The 22,775-nt window shown below is 35.7% G+C and overlaps 1 protein-coding gene across 1 annotated transcript; it reads left to right on the forward strand.

Moving 5' to 3' along the window:
* Window positions 1-664: 664 nt before the first annotated feature.
* On the forward strand, window positions 665-19,661 carry tgm1l3 (transglutaminase 1 like 3). Its single transcript, XM_056448893.1, has 14 exons — window positions 665-955; window positions 3,262-3,722; window positions 4,275-4,466; window positions 5,166-5,417; window positions 6,564-6,682; window positions 8,471-8,578; window positions 9,973-10,150; window positions 10,235-10,373; window positions 11,496-11,688; window positions 12,572-12,725; window positions 15,133-15,417; window positions 16,979-17,139; window positions 17,878-18,014; window positions 19,186-19,661. The coding sequence occupies exons 2-14, from the start codon at window positions 3,263-3,265 to the stop codon at window positions 19,328-19,330; spliced, it is 2,523 nt and encodes an 840-aa protein (XP_056304868.1). The 5' UTR covers window positions 665-955; window position 3,262; the 3' UTR covers window positions 19,331-19,661.
* Window positions 19,662-22,775: the final 3,114 nt, after the last annotated feature.

Raw genomic sequence — 22,775 nt, forward strand, 5'->3', positions numbered from 1 at the left:
TGAACTCTTGAAAGAAATATAAATAATCTTACATTAACATGATCTAATAGTAATAGCTGTCTAATCTTAGTGAGAATGTCTAATCATCTTTGCACAAAATAAAAAATAAATACGTGTAAAGCAAGGGGCAGCACGGTGGCTCAGTGGTTAGCACTGTCGCCTCACAGCAAGAAGGTCACTGGTTCGAGTCCCGGATATTGGCGAGAGTGTGAGAGTGTAAGGATGTTTTCCAGTACTGGGTTGCGCCTGGAAGGGCATCCGCTGTGTAAAGCATATGCTGGAATAGTTGGCGGTTCATTCCGCTGTGGCAACCCCTGATAAATAAGGGACTATGCCAAAAGAAAAGCGAATGAATGAACGGAAAAGCAAGTGCTTTAATGTAAACCTCACTTTTGTTAAATGAGTACTGCTTAGACAAGAAATGCCACATTTAAGATGTTAGTATGTTTGTGCTGAAAGACAAGACTAATTATTTGAATAAAACAATATGGAATTAGTTTAGAGGAACATAGTGTATTAAAATTAAAGGGTGGTGAACTTGAAAAAAAAACAACTTCTTTTGTTTAGACAACTTAGTTTAATATATCCTGATTATCCAAAAATGCGGAAACAAAGAGGTGTGTCTCTCCAAACTGCTGTTGTATAATTTTCATAAAGCTTAAACATGTTTACTTGCAACTTCTTTTACAATCAATTATCAGAGCAATTATACTAAGCACCATATTATTCCGTGTGATTCATTTCAAATCTCTCCCTCCCTTTCATTAGCCGAGGAATACTGTTGTACTTGTGTTACTCATGTGGATGGGCAGGGAATGGAGAAGTGAATATATACTGGGCTTCAGCAGACAGCGGGGTCACTGCGCCAGAACCAGACTTACTTTGCTTTGGTCATTTTAGTTCGATAAGAACTTTTTCTCTCTGCAGATCACTCCGGAGCAAGAACTGCGAACATGTAAGTATTCAGACTGCTTTATTTGTTCTTCTCAGAAATTATGGACTTCTGAAATGTACTCAAAACTACACTTACAGCTGAACACAGAATGGTTAGCCTTCTTGTAAAATTTGTATTATTTTTAAAATATTTCCCAAGTGATCTTTAACAGAGCAATTCTGACAAAATTTCCTGTTTTTTTTTTTTTTCTTATTTCTTTATTTTTTTTGGCTTATATTTAATGTGCTCAGGACAAACGAGTACACCTTAGTTTGAAAATGAATACTTTTTATCCATTTCTCATTGAATATAGGTCATATATTTTGGTGCATTTAAACAAGACTGATTTATTAAACTGATATATTTATTAAAATTATATTTTAGCCACCAAACATCTTTAGAAATAGAAAGATAATACATTTAAATGTATACAAATTATTGCAAAACAACATTACAAACTACAACATTTCAACAAAATTCAATTTATTGTTTCTTTCTCTTGATTTTTCCTCTTATTACATTTTTTATTTAATATTTTTCCCTAACAAATAAGTTTAAGCTACTAATTTTAGGACTGTTATCATTTAGTTATCAAGTTATTCATTAGATTAGCTTCAGATTTGGCTTCAGCACTGACTATGCTGCACAATATATTGCAATGTTATATTTTAAATATTATTAAATGCTATTATTTAGTTATTATTAAATTATTAATTTTAATTTTGGGGGCGAAGCAGTGGCGCAGTAGGTGGGTTGCGGCTGGAAGGGCATCTGCTGCGTAAAAACGTGCTGGATAAGTTGGCGGTTCATTCCGCTGTGGCGACTCTGAATTAATATAGGGACTAAGCCGAAAAGAAAGTGAATGAATGAATGAATATTATTTTTTTTTTCAACACAATCTCACGGCAATTCGTAACTTTTTGATTTAGTGTCTAATTCGTATGAATTCGTACAATCTAATTCTTACAATTTAGTACGATTTGCTCATCCCCCAATGACGGTTGGGTTTAGGGGTGGGGTTAGGTGCCACGCCTCCTTTTTTAAAATCATACAATTTCGCACGACTGAACTCGTATGAATTTGTACGAATTAGCCCCTAAACTGACAAAACGTAAAACAATTCTTACGTCTTCTCGTGAGATCAGGCTGATGTATTCGCAATGGACACTAGAGCCCTGCATTTGAGACAGAGCCTGTCGGGGCCTGAATTTTTATGCCCTTAGGGCTAGACTTCGAGCCAGTTTTCACATCATTGCTAGCACGCATGTCAGGATTCAGGTCTGCTTTAGAAAATTTTTTTTTTAAAGTTTAATGAGATCTAATGCGTGCGATGCGTTACGGAAGTGCCAGTGATGCCTTCCAGCCATGTGCAATGTAGAACATATGGAAAAAAATTTCCATTGGCAAACTTAAAACTGTGAAAAACGCTAAAGGCAAACTTCTGGTCAACTTTTTTTAAATAGTGACAACTTTAAATGATGAGCCAACTGGTTATGCACAATGCACAACTTGTAAGTTGAGTAAACTCACTTTGGACCACATACCGCTGTCATTTATCGATATCGGTGTCATTTAAAAAACTAAAACTTACATTTAAAAAAACAAACAAAACTCCAAACATTTCTCTAAATTTTATTAATAAACTTTCTATTAAATACAAATCTGATCTATTTTAATAGATCTGTAGTAACAGTAAGCTGTTTGGCGGAAAAAAGATGGGCTACGAGACGGACTTGGGCCAAAAATTTTCATAAGCTGTTGGACAAGGGCGGGGCTACAGCCTATGGCCATATCTATGGCCAGGACTGTGCTAGGGCTTAGATTTAAGGCCCATGCAGGGCTCTAAGAGTCACATCGCATGACATGCAATGATAATTTACATGGGTTTTTAGATCTGTGACTGCATAAAGTTTTTTTAAGAATTCAAGCATAAGTTGGGTCAGCTGGCATTTCTGTGTGGAGTTAGCATGTTCTCCCCTTGTTGGCGTGGGTTTCCTCTGGGTGCTCCGGTTTCCCGCACAGTCTAAACACATGCGCTATAGGTGAATTGAATAAACCAAATTGGCCGTAGTGTATGAATGTGTGTGTAAAGGAGTGTGTATGGGTGTTTTCCAGTACTGGGTTGCAGCTGAAAGGGCATCTGCTATGTAAAAAAGATGCTGGATAAGTTGGCGGTTCATTCTGCTGCGGCGACCCTAGATAAAAAAAGGCACTAAGACGAAGGAAAATGTTTATAATATTTGATGCAGATGCAGTCGTCTAAAGAATCATCCCCATCAATTCCTATATCAAACTGCGCTTATTCATTTGTTTTCTTCATTTCACAGAATGCCTATCGTAAACGGTGGTCTGAACAACTTCTGCAACATCGGCCGTTTTCCCGCCGTCAAACTGCAGGACTGTTACTGGAAAGGATCGGGCTACGTGCCGGTTTACAGCAACCCTTGCGTGAAGCCATGCGTCGACTCATGCTGGAATCCCTGCGTGAAACCTGTTGTCGACCAATGTTGGAATCCATGCGTGAAGCCTGTTGTTGACCCCTGCGGCAAACCTGTCATTAATCCTTGTGGGAAACCCATTGTCGACCCTTGCGGCAAACCTATATTCGACCCTTGTGGTAAACCGGTTGTTGACCATTGCGGTAAACCAGTTGTCAGTCCTTGCGTAGTTCCTCTGCCAAAGCCTTGCGTGAACCCGTGTGACGTGAGACCACACTGCGATCATGACTACAAGCAAGTTTTCCTAAAGGATTGTGCAGATGACTGTCATGCCGCACGGTGCTGTGAAGGTAAGACATTTCACAGTTGGGTCAGTTGGCATTTTTATGTGGAGCTTGCATGTTCTCCTCGTGTTGGCGTGGGTTTCCTCTGGGTGCTCCGCTATAGGTGAATTGAACAAACTGAATTGGCCGTAGTGTGTGTGTGTGTTAATGAGTGTGTATGGGTGTTTCCCAGTACTGGGTTGCAGCTGAAAGGGCATCCGCTGTGTAAAACGTGCTGGATAAGTTGGCGGTTCATTCCGCTGTGGCAACCCCTGATGAATAAAGCGACTAAGCTGAAGGAAATTGAATGAATGAGTATTGCATATCTTTACTGTAAAATGTACAGTAATTTTCACAATGCAGCTTTAAAATACAGTAACATACTCCATAATTGTTCTACAGTAAAATACAGTTCATATTACAGTTAAATACTTTATAATTTACAACAATCATTAACAGTGTATCGTTAAATTGATATATTTGATAGAAATTGATATCTTGGTTGCCAAATGGGCTGATTAAATTATTAGGAACGGTTCGTTCTGGAATTGCTCAGTAATGTTTGAATGTTTGTGTTAGATCTGGTCCTGCAGGTCCGCTGTGTTGACCTGATGAAGTGCTGGAAGAGTCAGAATCGCCAGGAGCATCACACTAACGGATTCCGCGGCGATCATCTGATCGTCCGCAGAGGGCAGTGTTTCCAGATGTGGGTCGAGCTGTCCAGACCTTTCAATCCCAAATGTGATCAACTTCACCTGGAGCTGAAACTCGGTCAGTTAAATCTTCCTGATCACTGCAGTTGATAATCAATATTGTGATTCACGAGTCGTCGTTTTCGGATTATTGTATGTTTTTTTATTAATATTTTGTCATCGTGTTTTAAAAATGTTGTTTTTTGTATTTAGTTATTTTATTAAATGCCTAAATTGGATTTTACTTATTTATTTATTTATTCATTTATTTATTTATTTTATATATATATATAAATCCGTTTAAAATACAAATAAATCTTTTTTATTTATTTGTATTTAATCTTTTAAATTTTAACGCATTTTTTAATATTTTGTTATTGTTTTTTAAGTTGTATTAAATGTGTTTTGCTTTATTAATTCCTAATTATATTTGAATGACTTTTATTAGTTTTTACTTTATTATATTTCATTATATATTTTTATATATTTATAAAATATATTTCATGTATTTTCATCAATGATAATTAGTATATATAAAATAATATTTTCTGTTTTTATTGTAATTTCTGTTAAAGTTTTAAGAGTTTGTTAAGTAATACACTTTATTTCTGTTTTAGTTATTGTAGTACTTTAGAAAATAATAAATGACCCTTGACAAACAGCAGAAAGTTCTTTATACTTTATTTCAGTTAAACATTTTTAAGTAATAAAAATTGTTATTTGCATTAGATAGTAACAAGAACATTTAATATATCTTGTTTTTGCATTTATTTCTCAGGCAATGTTCCATCAATACCCAATGGCACGCTGGTGATTGTTCCACTGGTGGAAGAATTCAAGAAAAATCGCTGGGAGGCCAAGATTGTCGAAAAGTGCCAAAACCGAATCAAACTTAGCGTGTTCTCACTTCCCACCGCATGCATCGGACGCTACAGCCTGACCATTGTGACCTGCGGCCCGAAGGGTAGAGCCACCTCATCATGCAACCCCAGCAATGACATTTACATGCTGTTCAACCCCTGGTGCAAAGGTACGTATTGTACAATATAAAGGATCAGATATTTGAGCCTCTGAATAGCATCTAAATACAATCATCTAAACTGTGAAAGTCTATGTAAAAAACTTCAAAATGTGTGGAAAAACATGAAAGATCTAAAGTAGGGGTGCCCAAACCTTTTTTTATGAAGGGCCAAACACTAAACGTGATTGAGGGTGGAGGGTCAGAGGTAAACATACTAAACTGTTACATTAAAGCTGCCATGGTAAAATCCTTATTTATTAATATTTAAAAATAAATAGAAAAAAACACTAAAATCATATTAATAATTATACTTTGCATTACATTGTTCTCTATCTTAGAGTGAGAGCAATTAAAAATCGAGTGAAAGTGTTTCTTTTTAAAAAATCTGATACATGCACAACATTAAATTGAAACTACGTTTCAGTTAGCTTTTTTGTAGCTCAACAATTAAACAAACAAACAAACAAACAAACAAAAAGTTACATTAAATTTGAAATGACAATCTCTGTTAAAGGCATTTGCTTCAACTTTCCCATCATCCTAAATTTCATCTCAGGTGGGATGGTGGGCCAAATCAAAGGTTACCATGGGCCAACTTTTGGCCCGCTGGCCCTAGTTTGGGCATCTCTGATCAAAAGGGTTAGTTCATCCCAGGGGCAACGCTAGACATAAAGCTCTACTGGGGCACGGCTCCCTCAAACCCACCCATCATATATATATATATATATATATGTATATGTATATATATTAATTTAGAATATATAGGACTGGTCCCGCATTAACTAATGCATGATTCACCAATCAGATAATTCCTAACTCACTATAAATAACCAATGTTCTTACTACAGTTATCTTCACCTTAAAAAATGCCCCTTCCACCCCTACTCCTCCACCTTTCCCTCTAGAAATTGCTAGTCAATTATCCAAGCACGCATGAATAAATAGCAAGGAACGTGCAAAATTAAACATGAAATTTTTATAGATTTAGATTGATAGATACAGACTGATAGTATTTTCTTGTAACAATTGCCCCAATAATCTTTGTATTTTTATTTCACCCTTAACTTTTTTATAAAGAAAACATTTCTCAGTTTGTGCACATATCAACAGTTTGATTTAACTATATTTCTGAATTTCTCGCTCTCTCTTTACCAGATGATGCTGTGTATCTGGATGAAGATGCCCAGAGAAATGAGTATGTGCTGAATGACACAGGCAAAATCTTCTATGGAACTAAACATCAAATTGCTTCCAGAACCTGGCACTTCGGTCAAGTAAGAGCCAAATTAACACACAAAAAAGAGCATTGCAGTGGAATATATTTTATCTGCAGATCTGTAACACAAGCATGAGCATGAGTGAAAAAATGTATATTAATTACTGCATGGATTTTTTAACCGACCCCTTTCAAAGTGCAAAATTAAATTAAATAATAAATATATATATATATATATATATATTAAGGATACAATTAAATAAAAAATTATAATCATAATTCAAGGTGCTGTATGTAAGTTTGACACCCAGTGGTTAAAGTACGTATTGCACTCCTGGATCAAAACAAACGCAATTGCAGGTTGCTAAATTTAGGAGAGGATAGAGTGATTTAAACCGTGTTATAAATAAAAGCAACGGCACCTGATAGAAGAAATATTCTCCATATTAAAAGGAGTTTTTGTCCTAACCAACACCTCGAACGGATATATTAGAAATGGCTTCTATTTCTCACAGGTGAACAACAGAAAACTGACAATGATCACCTCAGGTACACCTCATGCACTTTATTCAGTGCTAAATGCTAATAATGTGAGTTTGAATGCCATTTTACATGACATTTATTGCCATACAACAGAAAGCAACAGCAGATAGTTCACCTCAGATCTTGACAAAAAAATAAACCGTTTGAAATTGAACTTTAGAACACATATCAGTAATTCAGTATGTCTATTTAATACTGTTAAAGATGGTTAATATGTATTAAACAGATTATAAACCTTACCATTTCGTCAGTGAGCGCATATTCTGTGCTTCTGAATGTCTGTATTTAAATTTCTGCCTGTTTCGTCTGGTACAAACAGCCAAATTGCTTATCACTGCAAATCTCGTCATGAAGCGAGTTGTGAGGACACAGGGTTACAATGTAACCTGCTCACCTGATGTTTACATTCTTAATATTTATATAATATGCTATTTAATAATGACTCATGTGGAACTGAATCTGTCTCATTTCGGAGTCTGCTACTGTCCACCGGAGGTCGCATTTTGTTCACGGATGCATGCTTTCAGAGCCTTTCTGAATGAATGAATGGAATATGCGGTTTTCCAGCAAGGCAACCCGGGGTGCTGAAATCTAATTGGCTAGACTGGCATTGGGCAGGTTAAAATGACCAAAACAAAGACAGCCGTTCTAGCATGGAAAACACATTTTCAAAGCAGAATATGTGACTTCAGCATTGTTTTTCAAATAAACAAGAATGTTCACTTAGCATGTTTCTTAAGTATCTGCAAACATATTATGGTATTTTTATGCTTTAGAAGAGTCAAAAAGTTACATACAGCACCTTAAAAAGTTATGTTTGAGGTCTTCTGTCACTTTTGACCGAATGGACTACAAGTGTGACTCTGATTTCTGGAGACCCAGAGGGTTAAAATAGTGCAAACATGTTTCCTTGATTAAATACTCTTAACCTTATTAAATGAAGAGTCTTATGTGCTAATAAATGTATTCCTGATATATTTTGTGTCAAATTTAGGGATAGTTCACCCAAAATAAAAATGTACTCAGCCTCAAGTGTTTAAGCCTAAACCTGTGAGTTCTTCTGTTAAGCATAAAATAATTTATTTAGAAAAAAGCTGAAACCTACTGACTTCCATAGTAGAAAAAACAAATACTACGTAAGTCAATCGTTACAGGTTTCCAGCATTCTTCAAAATATCTTCTTTTTTTTGTTCAACAGAAGAATAAAACGTCTCTATAAAGTACAGTTAACTTTCATTAATATCTGAGTGAAAGGAACTCATTTCATTGATTTCACTGCTTAATTATATTTTCTGCTTATTAGTTTGATGAAGGAATCTTGGCTGCATGTTTGTTTGTGCTGGAGAAGTGTGGTGGAGCATGCAGTGGATGGGGAGACCCTGTTAACGTGGCCAGAGTCGTGTCTGCCATGGTGAGTCCTTAATTTCTTATTACTGACATCTCATGAAATAGGGCTGTGCAATATGATGATACAAATGTGGACAAAATTGTTGGGACCCTTCCATTGAGGAAAGAAAAACTGCAGTGGCCACCGAAATAATTCGAAAGTAATGGTCAAATTAAAAATGACTGAAAAATGACTAATGGAAGTCAGATATTGCTTTTAAATTGTGCTTCAATAGAGACATTAAAAAGGCAATCTAATAAAACTGCCTGGACAAAATTGAAGGCTAGCTACAATGTTGTCCACATCTGTATGTATGTATATGGAAAAAATAAAGTCTATCGCTTTATATTATTATATATTGTTTATATTATTGTGTTAAAAATACATTGTTTACTGTAATACTTCATATGAGAGCAATATCACAGACCATTACGGGGAAGCAGACAGAAACACAAATAACAGCATCGTGAGAAAGTTACGATCTCGAAAGTTACGATCTCGAAAGTTCAATGTTTACACTTTCATTCATTCATTTTCCTTCGACTTAGTCCCTTTATTCATCAGGGGTCGCCAACAAACTGGAACAAACCAATTGACGAAAGTGAAAGAAAAAATGCAGAGAGAAACCAGGCTCAGTTAGAGTTAGACACGACCATTTCTATATATATATATATATATATATATATATATATATATATATATTAGTCCTGGGCCGTTATCGGCGACGAGACTCTTATCGCGCGATAAAAAAAATATCGCCGTTAATCTATTCTCAAAGTTGGGTTGGGAGCTGGGTCTATTCTACGCAAGCTATAATGACTTTCACCTTGATATTTTAGTGCAGATGTATACCTGACCGGTGAGCTCTCTGACAAACAAGTGCCCTTCTGAATCAAATCAGCATATAATATATAAATAAATATATATATATATATATATATATATATATATATATATATATATATATATATATATATATATAATATAATAAATAAAGCCTGAATTTAGCTGCAGTTCGGCAGTTTCACTTTAACTCATGAACATTTCATTCATACGCTGTGACAAACTGGGGTATTATTCAAATGAGCCATTTTAATCTAGATTAATCTAGATTAATTTCGAAATTATGAAATTAATCTAGATTAAAAAAATTATCTATTCCCACCTAAAATATCTATATCTATATATCTATATATCTATATCTATATATCTATATATATATATATCTATATATATATATATATAGATATATATATATATAGATATATAGATATATAGATATATATATGCTGTTTATATATGTATCGTGAAATGAGATTTTTGTCACATCGCCCAACCCTATCAGGAAGCCTAATGTACGTCTATCATGATGATGTTTGGTAAGAGAACTGATAAACACTTTCAACCATCTCTCACAGGTTAATGCCAATGATGACTCTGGTGTGTTGATGGGCAACTGGTCAAACTGCTATGCGGACGGGACTGCTCCAACAGCCTGGTGCAGCAGCAGCGCCATCCTCAAGCAATACCACAAATGTGGAGGAGTACCTGTAAAATATGGACAGAGCTTGGCCTTTGCTGGAGTCACCAACACACGTAAGAGATCTTTCAAAACGGACAAGGAGAAAAGAATGTCATTGTAGATGCGATGCACTTCTATTATTGTTTTCTTTCTCTTAGTGTTGAGGTGTTTTGGTATTCCTGCTCGGCCGGTCACCAACTTCTGCTCTGCTCACGACACTGATGTGTCCATGACTGTAGACATTTATCTTGATGAGAACTATGACTTGATCGACAGCCTGAACCGAGACTCAATCTGGTAAGATTCTATGCAAATTTTAGCATGCGGGGCGGTGACTCAGTGGCTAGCAGAGCAAGAAGGTCGCTAGTTCGAGTCCCGGCTGGTCCAGTTGGCATTTCTGTATGGAGTTTGCATGTTCTCCCTGTGTTGGCGTGAGTTTCCTCCGGGTGCTCCGGTTTCCCCCACGGTCCAAAGACATGTGGTATAGGTGAATTGGGTAAGCTAAATTGGCCGAAGTGTATGTTTGTGAATAAGAGTGTATGGGTGTTTCCCAGTACTGGGTTGCAGCTGGAAGTGCATCCGCTGTGTAAAACATAGTTGGTGGTTCATTCTGCTGTGGCAACCCGATTTATAGGGGACTACGTCGAAGGAAAATGAATGAATGAATGGACTGTAGCACCAGCAATAGTGTCTACCATGGTATTACTAAAGGACAAACACAGATTCAGAATAAAAATATTTGAAAAATGGCCATAGCAGAAAAGTAAAAAATTATAAAACTAAACATTTTTCCTCTCTTTTGTCAAAATGTGCAGTTTTTGCCAAATCCAAATTTGAAAGACTCTAATATATTTGCTTTTATTAACTGTTTGAATAATTTTTTTTCTAATATAATGTTGAATGTGAATACAATTTCAATCGAATTTATTTATTTATTTATTTATTTATTTACATTAACCCTGCCTTAGTGAACATTCAGACCAAACTCTGTGACTGGGTTTTATTCTACTTTTATTCTACTCAAATCATTCAATTCCCTGAACCCTAGGTGGGAATTGAGACTGTGTCTGTGCAATTATAGCTTTACAATATACAAAAGATTTCAAAAGAAAATGTAATGCTTTTAGAGACTGATACAGTTGTGATTTTCTAGATTGATGCAGCAGATTTGTTGTATTTGTTTTTTTGTAGCATTAGTTTTTAGCATTAATGTTATTGTGTGCATGATTATAAAGAATAACAAAATCCTTATTTTCATTAAGCAGCAAATTAAGAGATCTTGGTGCTAACTGTATTCTTCACAATTGTGTAAAGTCTATTTATGCTAAATAGATTCACTATTTGTAAGTAGATGGAATTTATCTAACATACAGCAACCATTCTCCCTATCAAACATTGAATCTTATATCTTCTCTATAGGAGCTACCATGTGTGGAATGAGGCCTGGATGGCTCGTTCAGATCTGCCTGCTGGTTTTGGAGGTTGGCAGGCCATTGATGCGACTCCTCAGGAAACCAGTCAGGGTGTTTTCCGCTGCGGCCCGACCTCTGTTGCTGCCATCCGCAGCGGGCAGGTCTTCCTCAAATACGACGCTCCTTTCATTTTTGCTGAGGTATGATAAAACCTTGAGATTTAGGTGTTAGTTCACCCAAAATGGTAATTTTGTCTTCATTTTCTCACCATTCAAATGGCATAATTGTTACTTGTCAGTTTCTCAGGATTTAAGATGTTTTATTCTATTGTTGACATTTCTTCCAAGTTTAAAATAAAAAGGCTGTCATTTAAAGCCTTTTTTGTGCATAACACATTAAATCCGGTACTAGATTTTGGGTTGAATAACCCCTATTTGCACAACAAATGAAAGCATTTTTTATTGTGACAAATTGTGATTTAAAAAAAACTCTTAATGACAATATTTTTATTTAAAACTTGGAAAAAAATACATTAACATTTAATGATTGCAGTAAATCGAAAGAAAACTGATTTTCCGGTCAGTACCTTGATGGGAGACCACATGGGACAGCTAGGTTGCTGCCGGAAGTGGTGTTAGTGAGGTCAGCAGGGGGCGCTCAACCTGCAGTCTGTGTGGGTCCTAACGCCCCCGTATATTGATAGGGACTCTATACTGCTCAGTGAGTGCCGTCTTTCGGATGAGGTGTTAAACCGAGGTCCTGACTCTCTGTGGTCATTAAAAAATCCCAGGATGTCCTTTTAAAAAAGTAGGGGTTTAACCCCGGCATCCTGTCCAGTTTGCCCACTGGCCTCTGTCCATCATGGCCTCCTAATCATCCCCATATCGTAATTTGCTTCATCACTCTCCACCAGTCAGCTTGGTGGATGCTGCACACTTGTGGTGGATGAGGAGATCCCCCACATTGTGTAAAGCACTTTGAATGTCTAGAAAAGTGCTATATAAATATAAGGAATTATTATTATTATTATTTTTATTAAAGTGTTATTATATCTTGCTTAACAGTTATCTGTTCCTGCTCTAGGTGAACAGTGATGTAGTTTTCTGGCAGAGGAAAGCATGTGGGACCTTCGCTGTGGTCCATGTTGACAAGAATGCAATCGGTCACTGCATCAGCACCAAGGCTGTGGGCTCGGACAAACGTGTGGACATCACCAACCACTACAAATACCCAGAAGGTAAAAATTACAACCATCACTGAAAAGTGAAGTAAATATGATTGACACCTAGTGGTTGAAATAGGTATTGTAGAGCAAACTCAAAATATTGGATAGGGTTTTTTTTTTTTTGGAAATGCGGCCTATCTGGGGACAACTTGACACACACAGTTTGCCAGATTGATGACACCATCATGTGCGAGTCTAACACTAAGCTGCTGTTTACTTTTGTAATATATGTAATATTTGCTAATTAAAACCACCTCATGTGTATTTTTATATATTTTAATCTCACTTCGGACTCTGCTACCGTCCTCTGAAAATCACAGTTTTGGCCACATCTGCATACATTGAGACAGCTTTAGTGACTGAAATGAAATATGCAATTTTTTCCACTAAGGCAAACTGGGGAGCTGAAATATAATTGGGTAAACTGGCAGTGGGCTGGTTATAGAGGCCAAAACAAAGACAGACATTCTGATTCTAAACTCAGATTTTCAAAGGAGACGTTAGCTAATGCTTTTGAGGTAAACAAGTATGTTCACTCAGTATGTTTCTTAAATATCTGCAAACATATTAAGGTACTTATATGTTTTAGAAGAGTCAAAAATGTACATACAGCACTTTTAATAGTGATAGTTCACCCAAAAATGAAAATCATCCTCCACTTGTTTCAAAGCTGTGTTAGTTTCTTTTATTTGCTGAACACAAAAGAAGATATTTTAAAGAAACATTTTCAGCATTTTTCAAAATACCTTCTTTGAATGTTCATCAGAATTAAAAAGAAACTCAAACATGCTTGGAACCACTTGAGAGTAGGTAAATTGTGAGTACATTTATTTATTTTTTTGGTGAACTATCTCTGTTATGAGCCCGAATTTGTTGTTTTGTTTTTGTTTCTTTCTTTCTGTTGCTATTGGCTGGTGTAACTGTGTATTACATCGTCATGTGGGGGCCATTTTATAACAAGGAGATATATTTATTAATATATGTATACAGCTGAAGTTAAAATTTTAAACCATCCTGTGTGTTTTTTTTTGTTTGTTTTTTTTGCAGTATTTCCTATAATATTTTTTCTTCTGGAGAAAGTCTTATTGTTTTATTTTGGCCATAATAAAAGCAGTTTAAAATTTTTTTAAAGCATTTTAAGGTCAATTCTATCTTATATTATCATTTTAAGGTTAATAGTATTACAAGTCTTTAAATTACACTATAATCTCTTAAGGCCCATGGTGTTTTTTACATGCATTTTTTATTTTTCTTTGCTATTTGGGCTTATTAGAACCTAATAAGAATAAAAACCTAAGTATCATCTCTTGATATGATGGACTTTTAGAGAAAAAGGATGTCCATATATGTGGACTCGTGGTCCGAATTTACATAAAAACTTTTCCTGAATTTTTTAATGCATATATAACATTGACATTTTTTTTCGGAACTTGCTTTGACTATCAGAGAGTAAAAACAACATTTTCTTCCATTTTGGACTGTTAAAAATAGGGTTTGGGGAATTTCATATGCTACAGTTGCAGGATGACACTGTATGTCTGTAACAAACTATAAAACATTCAAAGTATTTTAAATAGACACTTAAGAGCTAAAATGTGCTGTCCACGTATGTGGGCACTCAAGCCCTAAGAGGTTAAGCTGAATACTGGTGTCTCAAAAATATCTAGAAAAATATTACGCACTTATAAACTACATAACCTGGAATATGAATCCATTTGTGTTGCTTCTGCCACGCCCATAACTTCTTTGGAGACGTAACATATGTGGGGGCTCGTCCGGGATCTCTCAATTTTAATAATAATAATTAATAATAATAATTTAATAATAATAATAATAATAATAATAATAATATATCCCAGGTATGTTTTTTTTTCTTTTTCTTTTTTTATATTGCTGGTCAATTTGTCCCCTCATTTTAAATAAATATATTTCCTTCACTGAAACTTTCTTTCTCCTCATAACATAAGGGTTAGTAAATAAAATAACCTGGAATTTGAATACCTTTGTGTTGCCTCTGCCATACCCTATAACATCTCTGGAGATGTGACACTCTGTAAAGTCTCTTTCTAGAAAGCCTAGTAAGAGCTTGATTAGCTGGCCCAGGTGTGTCTGATTGAGGTTGGAACTAAACTTTGCAGAACACCGGCCCTCCAGGACTGAGTTTGGGCACCCCTGGTTTATTACATTAATATTAATGAACATGTAGCAGCATTTAGATTAATATATTTGCTGCATGCTTTCTTCTCAACAACAAAATAAAGATTTTAAAAATGTCAGGAGTATGAAAACACTATAAACTATAACTATAATATATAAATATTTCCATACTCCTATAACATCTCTGGAGACATATTGTAAAGTCTCTTTCTCTTGGAGCAGTTGTAATTTTACCTCTTCTTTCCCTCTCCACATCCATCAGGTTCAGAGGAGGAGCGTCGTGCTGTGGAAACAGCTCTTCGTCATGGCTCCAAAAAGTGCGCATATCCACTGCCCTGCGCTGAGGATGTCATCTGTGACATCACCATGAAGGGTGATGGAGTGTGTGTGGGCAAGGACGCAGTGCTTTGCATCGCTCTGAAGAATAAATGCAGCTCAACTCGTAGCGTGACCCTCCACAGCCAGCTGTCGGCTGCTTACTACACTGGCATCCACAAGTCATTGGTGAAGAAGGACCAGACATGCTTCGAGCTCAAGGCTACTGAAAGTAAGAAATGATTGAGAAGCTTAGATGAAGTTCAGAATAAGAATCAGAATGAGCTATATTTGCCTAAGTGTGCGCAAAACACAGAATGTTTTTTTCATGAGCTCAGGATACAGTTCAAGTCAGAATTATTAGCCCCCCTTTGAATTATTTTTTCTTTTTTAAATATTTCCCAAATGATGTTTAACAGAGCAAGGAAATTTTCACAGTATGTCTGATAATATTTTTTCTTCTGCAGAAAGTCTTATTTGTTTTATTTCCGCAAGAATAAAACCAGTTTTTAATTTTTTAAACACCATTTTAAGGTCAAAATTATTAGCCCCCTTAAGCTATTTATTTTTTCGATAGTCTACAGAACAAACCATCATTATACAGTAACTTGCCTAAATACCCTAACCTGCCTAGTTAACCTAATTAACCTAGTTAAGCCTTTAAATCTCACTTTAATCTAGAAGTGTCTTGAAAAATATCTAGTCAAATATTATTTACTGTCCTCATGATAAAGATAAAATAAATGAGTTATTAAAACTATTATGTTTAGAAATGTGTTAAATAAATCTTCTCTCCGTTAAACAGAAATTGGGGAAAAAATAAACAGGGGCTAATAATTCAGCAGGGCTAATAATTCTGACTTCAGCTGTATACCTTCATGTTAATGTTTATACTTTGCTTAGAGGTTAAAGTTCAAACTCAGAGCAGCAGCAGCGTACTATTTCTAACATTAATATTAATGAACATGCAGCAGTGTTTTTATAAAAAAGGAAACATTGGCTGCATGCTTTTCCTCTCAACCACAAAATAAAGATGAAAAATGACAGGAGAATAGAAACAGTAGTGAAAGGGATAATTCACCAAAAAAAAAAACTTAATTACCTCATTATTGTTTCACCCTCATGTGGTTTTATTATTGACCTTAAAATGGGGTTTAAAAAATTAAAAACTGCTTTTATTCTAGCGGAAATAAAACAAATAAGACTTTCTCCAGAAGAAAAAATATTATCAGACATACTGTGAAAATTTCATTGCTCTGTTAAACATCATTTAACTGACTTCAACTGTATTTGTTTTTCCTACTATGAATAATTATAATTTTGTGGTGAACTGTCTTTAAAAAAAAGGCATCCTGTTTATTGGCATCCATTCATAGAACCATTGTACAGACTAAAATCGACTTTAATATCAAATCTTAAAAATCCTATATTGCTTATTTTGTCAACATTTACCAACTCTTTACTTGTTTCAAACTTTTATGAGTTTCTTTCTTCTATTAAACACAAACGAAGATCATTTAAAGAAAGCTGGAAACCTGTAATCATCGACTTTCATAGTGTTCATTTTACCTACTATGAAAGTCAGAGGGTTATATATATATATATATATATATATATATATATATATATATATATATATATATATATATATATATATATATATATATATATATATATATATATATATATATATAAACCTAAGTTCTGAATAGTTCTGAGATCTGTTGATATGTTGTATTACTTTCAATTGAAGCTTTTGTATTTATCAGTGTTTATCTTCCATCTATCTTTAGCCAAAGTTCTGGAGTGGTCTCTGAAATATGAGGACTACAAGAACCACCTTGTGGATCATTCAACGATGATGGTCACTGTTGCCGGACGTGTCACTCAGACTCAGCAGATTGTGGCCAAACGCTTCAACTTTCGACTGCCCACACCCGGCCTTGTTATTTCTGTAAGTTTTAATGACTTAAAATCATACACTTGAAGGTCCCCTGAAAAGTTTTTTAGGTGATAGTATACGTATGTTAGTTTTAAGGATCATATGGTATAAAAATCATAAAGATATAAACCTGATATAAACATTCAAAGCTTGCAGTTCTGACTGAATGGATAAACAGTTTTATTCACGTCACCTCATACTTCAGTTTCTCATCAAATCTTATAACCAATCAAATGCTCTCTAGTATCTGACATGCCCCACCCCCTTCAAGACACTTTTCATTTGAGGCTCTTGAGCTCAACCACTCTCACTGGCAGAGCTGTAATAAAAACTAAACCCTATTGATTATAAACCCTTGTTTTTTTAGGGGACTACTTTATGTCCCATCTATTCATGTTTCAGTTGAGATTATGTCAAGCATTTAATAAGAATACACATTTCAAAGCACTTCATGAGACCTTTAATACTGTATTTGAATAGTTCTGATGTTGGGGTTAGTGATTGGGGTGGGTTAGAGCGATATTACAGACGCAAATCACACCACTCAAAATTTACACTGGTAGTACAATCTGATAGATAGTGCTTTATATTTCATCAACAAAATGTGCTGCCTACCCTTTTTAAAGGGAATGAGGAAAATCTGACTCAAACTTTTGTTTTTTATATAATCCATTTAAAGCAATGCTTATTATCTGAGCTTTTGAAAGTTGTGTCTGTGGTGTTAAGGTCGTTTGTGCTTTTACCTTTCAGCCTGGATGTGATTGTGTGGTAGGCAAAGAAGTGCCAGTCAAAATCACCTTCCAAAACCCGCTGCCCTGCGTGCTGAAAAACGCCATCTTCCGCATTGAGGGACTGGGTCTGAAGCACTGCAGATCCGTCAACTATGGGTAGGAAATTGAGTGTTAAATTATATGTGACCCTGGATCACAAAACCAAGTCTTAAATCGCACAGTTATATTTTTGGTAATAGACAAAAATACATTGTAGACATTGTTCCACACAATTCCTTCATGTTGCCCCAACACAAATCGATTAAATTAACTTAATTGTTTTTTTACAAATTTAAGTGGACTAAACTTAAAGCAATTAAGTTGTACCCCCCAAAAAACGTAAGAATTGTGTTGTTTCAGGTCATTTTAAATAAGTAGTAATTTTTTAAGTGTACAAGTCAGAATCAGTGGCGCGCACAGACCTCCTGTGGGGCAGAAGGGCCAAAAGGGCACTTAGAAAAAGTCGTGAATAGTTCCTTAGGTCTTTTTTTTCATCCTTTATTTATTTGGCATTCTATTTATTTATTTATTCTTGGCAGGGACAGTGTACATTGATTAGCCTTGCTGCAAATGCACAAGAATTAGCCAGAAGGCTATTTTTCATCTGTTGTCCCTGGACAGATGTTAAAATTGTCAACCTAAAAAACAATACAAAAATTAAACAATCAATAAATCAATCATAGTTAAGAGAAGCTTTAAAATAGACATAGTTTTGTAGATCTTAATATAAATGTATATGTACAAATTAAATTAAAAACACCAACATTATGTAATAGAGATAAGAATAGTTAAAACACGTTTAGACAACAAACCATTAAGATGGCAGGCACACGTGGTAACATGCTGGTTAGGAATGATGCCTATTGTAATGCTAATAGGAATGATGACGTCTGATGCTCTATAAAGCAGATTTTTAAATGTTTTGTGAACATATTGTAAGTTATTTCTCTAATGCTGCCAGAGACAGAGTTCCACTCCTGTGCAGCTGTAACCGAAAAGGCACCCTGACCAATTCCATTAACTCTTTCCCCACCCCACTCTCGTTTTTGTCTTCAACTACAGTAGCAGTACTTTATTACTCTGATTACAGTAGTATACGGCAATATCATAATATGTTACTGTAAAAGTTTTAAAATGACCTACAATGCAGTTCATATTGCAGTAGGGAACAGTAAGGAATTAATGTATTTTACTAGCTGTTTTCTTTCCAGTAAAAAACTGTAAAATTACACTTAAGTCTAACAGTGTATACAGCAATTAAATGTGTTCCTTTCTATGTGTTTCTCAGTGATATTGCAGGCCTGGCCACAGTGAACCTGACCGAGAATTTCATTCCCAAATGTCACGGCCCTCACAAGCTTCTGGCATCTCTGGATTGTCCTCAGCTCACTCAGGTGCATGGATTCACCGACGTCGTTGTCAAAGAAAAGTGAACAAGTGCCTGAATTATTGGAGGAGCAGAAACCTTTCGGCAAGATTTTCATATTGATCGACTGGCAGAGTTTAAAGCTTTTAGTTAAATGTAATCTATAGCAAACGCTGAAGCAAAGGGTGCATTTTCATTGGGGAGCTTGCTTTTAGATGTTGCTGTTTGTGGAAGTATGGTTTTAGAATATGTGATCTTTGTAGTTTCACATGTTTTCAAAACTATTAACTACATCAACTACGTCCTTTCATGCAGTCAACCTGACCAAATTTCATTCATTTTAGTTGCATGGATAATCTGTCCACCAAATTGCCTCAATAAACGTCATTCGCTTGCAATACTTGTGTGTTTGTGATGTGTCTTTTTGAATTTGTTGATGAAATGATCCTAACACACAACACCAAGCAGAATAACTACATTTATGGGTTATTCATACAAGCAGCACTGTTTTATTCATGTTTTTTTAGCGGATAGAGTTATTTTTTAACAAATTATAACTTCAGTGTCTAGAGTAGATACTTTAAACACATAACCAGTTATTGAACGCACGCTTTCATATAAATATTCATTTATTTTCCTTCGGCTTAGTCCCTTATTTATCAGGGGTCGCCACAGTGGAATGAACCGCCAACTATTCCGGCATATGTTTTATGCAGAGGATGCCCTTCCAGCCGCACTTTGATGAATAAGGATACGGTGTTGTACTCACTCTACTGAAGACATCCATTAGCCTACATATTTAATTTTGTCTAAACTCAGTTCTAATTTCCAGCAAACAAATAAATGAACAATAATAATGAAGTGTGGTCAAAAAACTGAGTTAAATTCAAACACACATCTTTTCTTGTGCCCCATACAGTGATGCAAACATCTCCAAAACCCCACAGGTGGACAAATCTAAGCTTGTTTGTATTTAAACAAATATAAATATGCATATGATAAATACTACTACTACTACTACTAATAACATTATACAAATGCAAATGCAAAAAAAAAGCCCCCCAGAGATGAGGTAGGCATGGAGGCTGTGGTTTTTATATTTATGTAGGAAATAATAATATTTGTAACATTTCAATCCTTTATTTTTTTTCTTATGTAAAGATGTGTGTATTAAGCTTGAACCAGCATAGGCGCATAACTAACGTGCTCTGCATGGAACTTTAGACCTGCTTTTACTAGGTCAATAGCGTGATCTACTTCAGTTTCTCAAAATAGGAGCGCACCAACAATGCGCCTTAACACACCTCCTTTATAGACCGGAACACCCATGAGTCCACAAAGTGGCGCCACTGGATTTACTATTTAAACAACGTGGTGCAAAATGTGAAAATTACTGTTGCGCTAGTCTGAAAATAGCAACAAATCATGCAAAACACGTCTTGCTCCTTATTGTGCTGGGTGTATGATAGGGCCCCTATATTTCACCATAGCAGATTTTTCCATTGTTCACAAAATCTATATGCATCTCCTGCAATGTTGTGGTATTTGTTTGTTTTTCCAATTGTAAAGAAGCCCCAAATACTTTCATGAACAAGTAATGGCATGTAAAGACAAACCATACAGACTTAGTTGCTTTTCAACTTAGTCCCTTTATTAATCAGGGGTCGCCACAGCTGAATGAACCGCCAACTTATCCAGCATAAGTTTTATGCAGCGGATGCCCTTCCAGCTCCAACCCATCACTGGGAAACACCCACACACTCTCATTCACACACATACTGTACACTACGGCCAATTTAGCTTATTCAATTCCCCTATAGTGCATGTGTTTCGACTGTGGGGGAATCCGGAGCACCCAGTGGAAACCCATGTGAACACGGGGTGAACATGCAAACTCGCTTTAACAAGTCATTTGAACAAGTTATACAAAGTCAGGTTGAATGGGTTGAAATAAGTACCAATACTATTGATGGATGCTTGTAAAATCTTGCATGAAATGTTGGGGAAAAAAGTGCCTAAATACTATATCACAGTTTACACAAAAATACAGCACCTGTCCAACTGTAAAAACAAAAATAAATAATAATATTTACATAATAGGGCAGCACAGTGGCTCAGTGGTTAGCACTGTTGCCTCACAGCAAGAAGGTCGTTGGTTCAAATCCCAGCTGGGTCAGTTGGCATTTCTGTGTGGAGTTTGCATGTTCTCCCTGTGTTGGCGTGGGATTCCACTGCTCCGGTTCCCCCCACAGTCCAAACACATGCGCTATAGATAGTCCAAACACAGTCCAAACACATGCACTATAGATAAATTGAATACACTAGATTGTCCATAGTGTGTATAGGTGATTCCCAGTACGGGGTTATGGCTGGAAGGGCATCCATTGCATAAAACATATGGAATAGTTGGTGGTTCATTTCGCTGTGGCGACCACTGAAACAGAGACTAAGCTGAAGGAAAATGAATAATAATTACATAAAACAAATGAATAAATTAAAATGATTGTTAATTAAAGCAAGGCAGCATGGTGGCGCAGTGTGTAGCACAATCGGCCCTGTGTTTGCGTGGGTTTCCTCTGGGTGCTCCGGTTTCCCCCACAAGTCCAAAAACTTGTGGTATAGGTGAATTAGGTAAGCTAAATTGGCCGTAGCGCATGAGTGTGTATGGATGTTTCCCAGTGATGGGTTACAGCTGGAAGGGCATCCGCAGTGTAAAACATATGCTGGATAAGTTGGCGGTTCATTTCCCTATGGTGACCCCAGATAAAGGGACTAAGCTGAAAAGAAAACGAATGGATGATGAACTAATTAAAGCAGCACCTTCTGCAAAACAGCATACGTTTTCAGCATTAATAATGTAATATTTGTTATTAAATGAACAGAAATGTAATCAAATATAATATAATCAAATGATGTATTACTATTAATAATAATAAATCATATTTTTTTATATTAAACAATTATGTTTTCTTGTTTCTTTTGTAATCTGGTCAATAAATGCAGACATCTTCATACAAAAGAGAACATTTGCACCATTGCACATTCTCATAATTCCTTATTTTACAGAAATGGCATTTAATTGTGAATAGTAAAGTACATTGCATAATGTATTATGTTCATGAATAATTTTGCAACATTGCTCAGACTAATTAACTCATAAAAATCGAGTGAACTGACCTTAAACAGGACTAAAATAGGATAACAATAAATAGTCGCTATTTTTGTTTTCAATTCTGCTTGAAGCCGCTAGAGGCGCTGCATCAAATCCTCGCCTTTACCTGCTGAGATGCCATGGTAGACAACATGGCGGCTGTCGTCGGATGCTTTACGTTTAACGGTTAGTTTGTTACAATGGAATGAAGCGACGTCGCGGTTTCCATAATTTGTTTTACAGCCTATGGTTGACACATCTTGGACCACTGTTCAGGTTAGTAGCCTACATGATCATCAAATATTTTGAAAGATTCATCTATTCATCTCTCAGCGTTGAAACTTATTTGCTCGCACACTTA

This window comes from Danio aesculapii, chromosome 23 (assembly GCF_903798145.1).
Source record: "Danio aesculapii chromosome 23, fDanAes4.1, whole genome shotgun sequence".
Classification (NCBI taxonomy): Eukaryota; Metazoa; Chordata; class Actinopteri; order Cypriniformes; family Danionidae; genus Danio; species Danio aesculapii.

Excerpts from the sequence above, each read along its gene's own strand:
- tgm1l3 (XM_056448893.1), top strand. The coding sequence starts at position 3,263 with ATGCCTATCGTAAACGGTGGTCTGAACAACTTCTGCAACATCGGCCGT. Across the intron at positions 6,683-8,470 it reads GAACCTGGCACTTCGGTCAA|TTTGATGAAGGAATCTTGGC; the intron begins GTAAGAGCCAAA and ends TCTGCTTATTAG. Across the intron at positions 17,140-17,877 it reads CACCCGGCCTTGTTATTTCT|CCTGGATGTGATTGTGTGGT; the intron begins GTAAGTTTTAAT and ends TTTACCTTTCAG.